This window comes from Zingiber officinale, chromosome 2A (genome assembly GCF_018446385.1).
Source record: "Zingiber officinale cultivar Zhangliang chromosome 2A, Zo_v1.1, whole genome shotgun sequence".
Classification (NCBI taxonomy): Eukaryota; Viridiplantae; Streptophyta; class Magnoliopsida; order Zingiberales; family Zingiberaceae; genus Zingiber; species Zingiber officinale.
The window spans coordinates 98,373,737-98,384,597 of NC_055988.1; the positions used below are offsets into that span (position 1 = coordinate 98,373,737).

Sequence of the window (10,861 nt, forward strand, 5' to 3'; positions counted from 1 at the left end):
ACAAATGAATACACTATTTTATTAATAATAATATATGGTATATAAATATTATTACAAGTATAAAATAGGAAAATACATAAATTAGACAAACATAATAAAATGTTGGGAAATAAATAAATAAATATTAATTATTACATGTATAAAATAGAAAAAAATACCTAAATTAAGAAAACACATTGAAATAAATAAATAAACATTGATTATTACACATGTAAAATAGGAAAATACGAGAAACACATTAAAATACTGGAAATAAATAAATAAGTTTTCCATAATAATAATTATTACAAGTGTAAAATAAAAAAAATACATAAATTTGAAAAACGCATTAATATCCCCCTCAGCTCAGCTCGATCTATATAAAGCCAGGGAACCCTCTTGATCTCGTGCATCAGACTCGCTTGCTTGGAGCTTGGTCGATCGGCATGGCTTTTGTGGCGGTCCGTGTCTTGTCTCTCTTCGTCCTCTCCACGGCCGCGGTCGTGACGGTGATCGGAGCAGCCAAGAATCCAACATGTGGGTCGCCGACGATCGGGGAGCCGTTGCTCCTCCTGGACAGGGACTTGCTGCAGTTCGCGCTGAACCTGGAGCACACGGAGTGTGACTTCTTCCTGTTCGGCGCCCTCGGCCGCGGGCTCGACTCCGTCGCGCCGGAGCTGGCCATGGGCGGGCCGCCGCCGATCGGCGCGAGGAAGGCCAACCTCGACGCGACCACAAAGCTCATCATCGAGGAGTTTGCCTATCAAGAAGTCGGCCATTTGAGGTATATATTCATTAAATTAAATTACGCCTCCTGATTCACTCTGAACTAGCTGATCGATCGCGCATCGTAACTGATATATGAAGGGCGATCAAGAGCACTGTCGGAGGGTTCCCGAGGCCTCAACTCGATTTGAGCGCTCACAACTTCGCGAACATAATGGACAATGCTTTGGGATACCATCTGAATCCTCCATTTGATCCCTACGTTGACACTCTCAATTACCTCCTCGCCTCCTACGCGATCCCTTACATGGGCCTGGTCGCCTACGTCGGCGCAAACCCCAACACCAATGGCTTCGTCGCCAAGAGGGTAATCCTAGAGATCGATCGTCGAATGGCTTAATTATATATATATATATATATAATTATATATATATATATATATAATTATATTATTATAGATTAACTGTTTGTAACTGTAAATTTGCGCAGCTTTTGGCGGGATTGCTGGCCGTGGAAGCTGGGCAAGATGCGATCATAAGGGCGATTCTGTATCAGCGCAAGGACGAGCTGGTGGCGCCGTACAATATCACGGTGGCGGAGTTCACGGTTCGGATATCGGAGCTGAGGAACCGGCTGGCGATGTGCGGCATGAAGGACGAAGGGCTGCTGGTGCCGCGGGAGCTGGGGGCCGAGGCAAGGATGTCCACCAACATACTGTCGGCCAACAAGGATTCCCTCGGCTACAAGCGAACTCCGGCAGAGGTGCTCCGGGTGGTGTATGGGACTGGGAGTGAGCATGTGCCCGGAGGGTTCCTCCCTAAAGGCGGGGATGGGAAAATCGCAAGGGCATTCTTGGCATCTCTTTGAGAAGAGAGTGATAGCTCGGATTGAATAATGATGGCATCTATGAGATTATGTGTATACTCGCGTTGTAATCTTCGAGATTATGGGTGAGTGCCCATCTCAAGCAATATATTTGGCCTTTATTTTAACATAAATTTGTAAAAGAGGCAAAAACGGAAACTGTAGCATTTAACTGAACTATTAAAATGCCTACTGTAGCATATAACTGTACTAGTCATTTTTTCGAGCAACTGACGTGCTCTAACTCTGCATATGGCTGCACTAAGGGTATAAAAGTGAACTAAGAACATAAAAGCATACAATTAGCTACTTATACTGCAGGTGAGGAGTTACTTACATCCTGCGCTAAGGTTCCTTACAATCTGATCGCTAAGTTTCCGGAGAAGAAGATCTTTTCGATGATCTTCTTACGTCTACGCGGTCTTCTCGTGGAGAGGAATGTCCTCGTGCCAGAGTTGTCGCCGAAAAGTGTTCCTACGATCCTAAGGATGGAACCCTAGGTTTCTTGGGACTTGTGCGCCGAGAGGGTGCGGGAGAGAGAGAGGGGTCGGCGGTGAGGGTTTGAGGGGAAAGTTGTCGATCAAATAATAAACCTCCACTTAATTTTCCCTATTTATGTTAAGTGGTTAATACTTACCAACTTACTCATAAATATAATTTTTCTCCTTTCCTTTCAGCACACCCCTGCTGGGGCCCCTTGGTTACTAGAGTCATCTATAAGTCATAGGGTCTAATAGGTCTCGGGTTCAATTCCTACTTAGGTTGTTTTATGTTTTTATTTAATTTTTCTACTTCTGCTACTCCAAAAATTCCATAAAAATATCCTAAAATTCCAGAAAATAATAGAATATTTCTAAAATTAATTTGAGAATTTTCGGGCGTTACAATCCCCTATACCTTATAAAAAGTTCATCCTCGAACTTAGAATAACTCTGGGTACTTCTGTCTCATACTAGTTTCTATCTTCCAAGTTGTCTCTTCTGTTGTGTGATTTTGCCAAATAACTTTTACTAATGGTACCTCCTTATTCCACAATTTCTTAACTACTCGGTCTATTATCTGAATAGGCCGACTGTCATAGCTGAGGTTTTCGCGGACTTGTACCGACTGAGGCTCAATCACCTGGGTGGCATCTGGGATGTGGTTCTTCAGCATAGAGACATGAAATACGTTATGGATATCTGACATCTCCTGGGGTAGCTCTAGCTCATATGCTACCTTGCCAACTCTTCTAGTGATAAGGTATGGTCCCACATATCTAGGACTTAATTTGTCCTTCTTCCCAAAACGCATTACTCCCTTCATAGGAGCCACTCGGAGAAATACTGTATCCCCAACTGAAAACTCTAAGGGTCAGCGCCGTGTATCAGCATAGCTTTTCTGGTGGCTCTGAGCTGTCTCTATCCTCTGGCGGATCTGCTGTATAGCTGCTATGGTATCTGCTACTAGATCTGTCTAAAGTTCTAGTTCTTTCTGTTCACCACTTTCATACCAACAGATTGGAGATCTACACCTCCGCCCGTAGAGAGCCTCATAGGGTGTCATGCCGATAGTGGCCTGATAGCTGTTGTTGTATGCAAATTCTGCTAAACACAGATATTTGCACCAACTTCCCTTGAAGTCTAGGGCACATGCTCGGAACATATCTTCGAGTACCTGATTTACTCACTCCATCTGACCATCTGTCTGAGGATGGAAAGCTGTGCTAAACTTTAACCTGGTGCCCAGTGCTGACTGTACACACTCCCAGAAGTGTGATGTGAATCTACCGTCTCTATCTGAAATGATGGCCCGTGGGACTCCATGCAGTCTGACGATCTCCTTGAGATACAACTGAGCTAGCTGCTCAATGGAGTAGGATATCCTGATAGCTAAGAAGTGGGCTGATTTAGTCAATCTGTCGACTATTACCTAGATGGCATCAAAACCATTCGTAGTTCTGGGTAGCCCCACTATAAAATCCATGAAAATATCCTCCCACTTCCATTCTAGGATCTGAATGGGCTGCAGAACTCCTCCTGGTCTCTGGTGTTCTGCCTTGACCCTCTGGCAGGTCAGACAGGTACTGACATATCTAGCGATGTCTCTTTTCATCCCAGGCCACCAAAAATGTTTCTTTAGGTCTTGGTACATCTTAGTGGAACCAGGATGCATCGCATAAGGAGTCTTGTGAGACTCATCTAGGATCTTCCTTCGTAGTTCCTCCTGATCTGGAATGCACAGTCTATCACCAAAATACAGTACCCCACTATCAGATACTCTGAACTCTCCACTTTCTGATTCTGCTAACCCTTGCGTGATTTTCTGAATTTCAGGGTCCTGCTCCTGAGCTGTCTGGATGTCACCAAGCAGGGTTGATGCTAATGTCATAGTAGAGAGTTGCCCATCTACAAGTTCGAGACCGAAATCTGTAATCTCCTTTTGTAGGGGCGGTGACATAGCTGCTAGGGATAGTAAGGTGGCACTGGACTTCCTGCTAAGTGCGTCTGCCACCTTATTGGCTTTTCCTGGGTGGTAGAGGATGCCTATGTCATAGTCCTTGACCAGCTCAAGCCATCTGCGCTGTTGCATATTCAGATCCTTCTGAGTAAAGAAGTACTTCAGACTCTAATGATTTGTATACACTCTGCACTGAGCTCCATACAAGTAATGTCTCCAAATTTTGAGGGCGAAAACAACTGCTGCAAGCTCAAGGTCATGAGTAGGATAGTTCCTCTCATACTCCTTGAGTTGTCTGGAGGCATAGGCAATCACCCTGCTATTTTGCATCAGTACTGCTCCTAGTCCCAATTTAGAGGCATCACTATAAATATCAAAGCTGTCTGTGTTTTTTGGCAGAGTCAGAATGGGTGCACTGGTCAATCTTCTTTTTAGCTCGATGAAACTGTTCTCACAGTCCTCTGTCCACTGAAATTTCCTGTTCTTCCTGGTGAGAGCTGTCAGTAGGGAGGCTATCCTGGAGAAATCCTCTATAAATTTTCTGTAATAGCCTGCTAGTCCTAGAAAGCTTCTGATTTCACTGGCGTTCTTAGGTCTTTTCTAGTTACTCACGGCCTCTATCTTACTGGGGTCTACCATGATACCATCCTTGGAGGTGATGTGACCCAGGAAGGATACTTGATCGAGCCAGAATTCACATTTCGTGAACTTGACGTATAGCTGGTTCTGTTAAAGGGTCTGCAGTACTATCTTCAGGTGCTCTGCGTGTTCTTCCTGAGTTCTGAAATAGATAAGAATATCGTCGATGAACACGATAACAAACTTATCTAAGTATTCTCTAAATACTCGGTTCATGAGCTCCATGAAAGTAGCTGGAGCATTCGTCACACCAAAGGGCATGACTACGAACTCATAATGTCCGTATCTGGTCCTGAAAGCTGTCTTGGGTATGTCACCTTCTTTAACTTTCACTTGGTGATATCCCGATTTGAGGTCTATTTTAGAGAACACTGCTGCTCCCTTTAGCTGATCAAACAGGTCATCTATCCTGGGAAGAGGATACCTGTTCTTAATCGTGACTTGGTTTAGTTCCCGGTAGTCTATACACAGGCGCATGCTTCCGTCCTTCTTCTTCACGAACAATACAGGAGCTCCCCATGGTGAGTGACTAGGGCGTACGAAACCCTTGTCAAGCAGCTCTTGTAGTTGCTCCTGAAGTTCCTTCAGTTCGGCTGGAGCCATGTGGTAGGGTGCTTTGGAGATGGGATTCGTACCAGGGATGAGTTCTATCTCAAATTCAATTTCTCTGTCCGGTGTTAGGCCCGATAACTCCTCAGGGAAGACTGCTGGGTAGTCACATACAACTCGGACCTCTTCTAGCTTTTGGTCCTTGTTCTGACTGGTACTGACTACATGTGCTAGGAATTCCTTACATCCTGAATCCAGTAATTTCTGTGCTTTCAGAGCTGAGAGAAACTTCTTGGCCTTTCTCTTTGGTCCAAACTGCACTCCTACTTCAGGTTGGAATATAACTTTCTGTTTACGACACTCTATGGAGGCACCGTACTTGATCAGAAAGTCCATTCCCAAGATGACATCGTAGTCAGCCATATATAGCACTATAAGATCATCAAAAAGCTCTCTGTCTGCTATAATGACTGCATTGCTCGGAGCCAGTGCGTGGATGCCATAACTTCTCCTGAAAGTAGTGTTGTCAAAAACTGACCACTAAGTACCTCTGGAGATATTGCCAACTTTTCAGCGAATGTCTTAGATATATAAGAATGGGTTGCCCCAGTATCGAATAAGACAGTTGCACTTTGCTGTAAAATACTGATATGACCTGTAACAACTGTCGAGGCATTTGCTACATCCTCTCTTGTGAGTGAGTAGATCCTCGCGTTCGTTGTGGCTGAGGGGGCTTCTAGTCTGCCCTGGCTGATGTGTGGACCATCTAAAGCAGCCTGCATCTAGTGCAACTGGGTTGGTTTGTCTTCGTACTGAATCGGCTGCGATGGGGTAAAATTGGTCTTGTTCAGGCATTGCTTAGCCATATGCCCTTCCTGGCCACATTCGAAGCATCCTCGTGTGCCCTTGCGACAAACTCCTGGGTGAAATTTCCCACAAGTAGAACACTTGGGATAGCTAGGCTGTTTGCTAGCTGGTCCTCCTTTTGGGTAACTCCCCGATTTACGTTTGTTGCTGGAGTTCCCTTTCCAGTTAGAGCTGTGGCCCTGGTGTTTCTGAGTACCTGAGCCTCCTTGGCTTTTAGACTCTGAGAAGGCTTGCTTCTGCTGCTTGATGTTGTTCTGGTAATGCTCGGTGATTAGAGCACTACTTACTAGTTCTTCAATGGTTTGCGACCTATGAACGTCGCTGGCCACGTTCATTGCAATTTCCGGCCTTAGCATTTTGAGCATCAACTGGACTCGTTCTCTTTCAGTGCTGACTAGTTCAGGGCATAGACGAGCCAACCTGTTGAATTTATTCACGGCCTCCTCAACAGAAAGGTTGCCCTGATGAAATTCAGTGAACTCGTCGTAGTGGCGATTTGTGACCCGCATGTGAAAGAACTCCTCAAAGAATTCTCTCTCGAAGTCGGCCCATGTCATCTGGTTCACTGGGCGCTTCGCTTTAATCCTCTCCCACCACATACGTGAGTCTCCTATCAGGCAGAATGAGGTGCATTTCACCTTTTCAAACTCTGGCCAGTCCAGAAGCTCCATCGTACTCTCCAATGTTTTGAACCAGGCGTGGGCATCCCATGGTTCACTGGTGCCTGAGAAGTTCTCTGGTTTGATTTTCTGCCACTGGATCAGATAGACTTTTCTCCTTGCCCTTGCTGCTGGGGCTACTGGTACTGTAGGTTGGACTGGTGGAACCTCTGTAACTACTGGGGTTGCTAAGTTAGGTTCTGGAGTGGCAGTGAGAGTGTTCTGCTGATTAGCCTTTAAGGTGGCTATCTCCTGTTACTGTTCAGCTAATTGCTTTTGTAACTGAGTCACTACCTCTGTAAGGTCTGGGGGAGGCACTGAGTTGTCTGCCTCATGTTGGGGCTCAGTAGCTGGTGCCCTTGTTGCTGGGCATCCTCGTACCATTTTCTAGAGAAATAGAGGACATACATAACTAATACAATCATATTTACATAACTACTATTATCATGTTGGATGCTATCATATATGAACATGCTTTAGTTATCTCTAAACATGAAAGCAAGAAACATAAATAAAGTGAGAGACATTCTTACTTGGAAGCTGCAGATTCAATGCTGATGTGTGTGTGGAGGAAATATGGAACTTGCTCTAATACCACTCTGTAACGACCCGCCTTCTACTGACCAGGCTGTAAGGCCGGGGGTTACATTATGCTAAACTATTCTTGGGATATCACTAAGTATCAAGGTGCTGAAAAGCTGAAATAATTAAAACTCTCTGTTATTTACTATAAAATTTGGAAATTAAACTCAAAATACACTTCTGAAGTTGTACATATGCTAAAGAAGGGAACTTAACTTTCTATTTGATCAAAAAGCTGAAATTTGACACTTCTAGCTGAAATCAGACATTCCAATCGATCGACTGATCGATTCAACATGCTACTGTGCACGAGGTCAATTCTGGATCGATCGGCTGATCGATCCAACCTAGCCAATCGATCCGATAATTGATTCAGAGGCTCTCTGTTCATGGAAATTAAATTCCCGATCGATCGGCTGATCGATCCATGACCGATTGATCAGCTAATCGATTCAACAGCTCTCTGTACGCGACAGATTACCTCCCAATCGATCGGCTGATCAATTGGAGCTCTGATTTCTACTGCATTTCAGAATTTCATGTACAACATGGATATATCAACTAATAAACACTAAACTCTTACTAAACAGGTCATGATTCATAACTTACCGACTAACATCAAGGTAACTAGAAGTCTAGGCATAACCTAATGCATACCTTCATGATTCATAACATTTAGACACTAAAAAGGTGCAGAAAATAAACTATAAGGAGTTCTAATCCCTTAACTTGCTGGTCTCCAAGGTCTTTATTCCAAGTTCCTTCTCACACACATCTGATCGCATTGAACTCCAGCCTCCGCTAATCCATCTTCCCTTTACCTTTATCTGCAGTATAAGGAAAATAAAACTATAAGCTTGGGAGCTTAGTAAGTGATAGGATCGAGTAGCGCGATAGAGGGGGGGGGGGTGAATATCGCTGCTGATGGACCCGACAGCTGTACTTGCTATGCGCGTATCCCTAACTAGACCCGAGGTAGCTAGTCTCGAATCTAGTAGGGTTTACTAGGTTATCTAAACCTAGGGACGACTATGGGAGCCCAACCCAAGGACATCTGAGAGTCCAGTACATTGCCACTGATAAAAGTAAAATACTGTTCATAACTGATTTATCTCATCTTGCTTTTACTAGGTTATCTGAACCTAGAGCTAGGTTATCTGAATCTAGAGGCGACTATGGGAGCCCACCTATTGGACCGTAGTCCCATATAAACTGAAGCAAGGCTATGTATGCTATTTAAAATGCAACTATGGCATTTAACTGAACTATTAAAATGCCTATTGTAGCATATAACTGTACTAGTCATTTTATCGAGCACCTGGCGTGCTCTAACTCTGCATATGGCTGCACTAAGGGTATAAAAGCGAACTAAGAATATAAAAGCATACAATTAGCTACTTATAATGCAGGTGAGGGATTACTTACATCCTGCGCTAAGTTTCCTTACAATCTGATCGCTAAGTTTCCGGAGAAGAAGATCTCTTCGATGATCTTCTTACGTCTACGTGTTCTTCTCGCGGAGAGGAACGTCCTCGTGCCGGAGTTGTCGCCGGAAAGTGTTCCTACGATCCTAGGGATGGAACCCTAGGTTTCTTGGGACTTGTGCACCGAGAGGGTGCGGGAGAGAGAGAGGGGTCAACGGTGAGGGTTTGAGGGGAAAGTTGTCGATCAAATAATAAATCTCCACTTAATTTCCCCTATTTATGTTAAGTGGTTAATACTTCCCAACTTACTCATAAATATAATTTCTCTCCTTTCCTTTCAGCACACCCCTGTTGGGGCCCCTTGGTTACTAGAGTCATTTATAAGTCGTAGGGTCTAATAGATCTCGGGTTCAATTCCCGCTTAGGCTGTTTTATGTTTTTATTTAATTTTTCTACTTCTTCTACTCCAAAAATTCCATAAAAATATCCTAAAATTCCAGAAAATAATAGAATATTTCTAAAATTAATTTGATAATTTTCAGGCGTTACACCGGTTCCCCTGTATAAAAATTTTATACAAGTCCTGAACCTTTCCTAACAACGTATTATGTTTTTTAGAAATTAAATTAGGAATCACAAACAGAACTTAACATTATTGATTCAAAATTCAATTTATCTGTTCTTAAAGGTTTAGACTTGGATCGCAAACGATGCTTAACATTCTTAATCCAAATCCACCTATGTTACAAATTTGATTAAATATTTATTTCAGATATTGGCTTCCAGGTTAAATATAGCGAGGCACTAGGCCTTCTTGGTTATAGGAGCATCCACCACTTCCTAGACAAAGCCTTTCAACGAAATTCAATATTTAATCTCCATATAGTAACCCTAGGTTTAACCATTAAGAACAATTGAATCACAAGATCGAAAAAACAAAAGAAACACAAACTCGAATCATAAATTCGAAACCTAGAAACGTTAGCCTCTTGTGTTTGTTATTTCAAGATCTAAACAAAAGAATAAACTAGTTATGATGCGGAAACTGATAACTAGTTATACCTTTTGTAGCTTATAGACCTCACGATCTTCTATCGTATTCCTCTTCTTATCTCGGGCATCGTGTGAGCGACGATCTACCGAGACGAGAATCCACCCAAGCTTCCTTATTCTCCAAGTAAGTTTCGGCCACCAACAATCTTCTTAAGAGATGAAGAACTTTCGGCCACCAATCAAGCTCCAAGGGATGCTAAGAAACAAAGTCTCCTATCTCTCCTTCCTCCTCTAACAAGATTCGACCACCACCAAGTTCCTTGAGATGAAGATGCCGCCGACCACACAAGGAAGAAGAATAGGAGAGGAAGAGGAAGAGAGGGCCGACCACCACCAAGGAAGAGAGGAATAATAGAAGATATATTGTTATGAGGTGAGGCACCTCTACCCTCTCTTTTATATTTCTTGGTCTTGACAAATAAGGAAAGTTTTAATTAAAACTTCCTTAATTTTCTTGCCATTGAAAGGAAAATTTAATTAATAAAAAAAATCATTTTCTTCTATTAATGTGGTCGGCCACCTCAAATCCTCCAAAGAAGGAAAGTTTTAAACACAAAATTAAAATTTCTTAATTTGTTTCCGAAAAATTTTAAAATAAAAATTTCTCTTTAAAAATTCCCTTCATGGTTGGTTATAAAAGGAAACTTTTATAAATTAAAATCTCTCTATTAAAACATGTGGATGATTACAATAAGGAAAGTTTTCTTCAAAATTAAAATCTTCCTTTTAATCTACAAATAAGGAAAGATATTAAACCTTTCTCTCTTTTGTAGAAACTATAAAAGGAAAGATTTAATTTTAAAACTCTCTTTTAAATCATGGATTCCACATAAGGAAATATTTTTAAAAAATAAAATCCCTTTAATTTTATTGTGGCCGGCCACTAAGCTTGAGTTAAAGCTAGGTCGACCACACTTCAACCCATCCAAGCATTATCTTGGCCGGCCCTTGCTTGGGCTCCAAGCTTGGCTTAGTCGGCCACCTTGGGATGGGTAAGAAGGTGGGTATAAAACTTTATAACTAAGAGGCTATGACAGGAACCGAGAGGAGGAATTGCTTTTGGTCTCCCGATGAACTTGA

General features: G+C 42.6%; 1 protein-coding gene across 1 annotated transcript; it reads left to right on the plus strand.

Annotated features, from left to right (window-relative positions):
• Positions 1 to 425: 425 nt before the first annotated feature.
• Positions 426 to 1,572, plus strand: LOC122043827 (desiccation-related protein PCC13-62-like). Its single transcript, XM_042604401.1, has 3 exons — positions 426 to 763; positions 847 to 1,072; positions 1,195 to 1,572. The coding sequence occupies exons 1-3, from the start codon at positions 426 to 428 to the stop codon at positions 1,570 to 1,572; spliced, it is 942 nt and encodes a 313-aa protein (XP_042460335.1).
• The last annotated feature ends 9,289 nt before the right edge of the window (positions 1,573 to 10,861 follow it).

Bases quoted from the DNA above. Each gene is read 5' to 3' on its own strand.
- LOC122043827 (XM_042604401.1), top strand. From the start codon at position 426: ATGGCTTTTGTGGCGGTCCGTGTCTTGTCTCTCTTCGTCCTCTCCACG. The intron at 764-846 runs GTATATATTCAT...TGATATATGAAG, and splicing joins CAAGAAGTCGGCCATTTGAG to GGCGATCAAGAGCACTGTCG. The intron at 1,073-1,194 runs GTAATCCTAGAG...AAATTTGCGCAG, and splicing joins ATGGCTTCGTCGCCAAGAGG to CTTTTGGCGGGATTGCTGGC.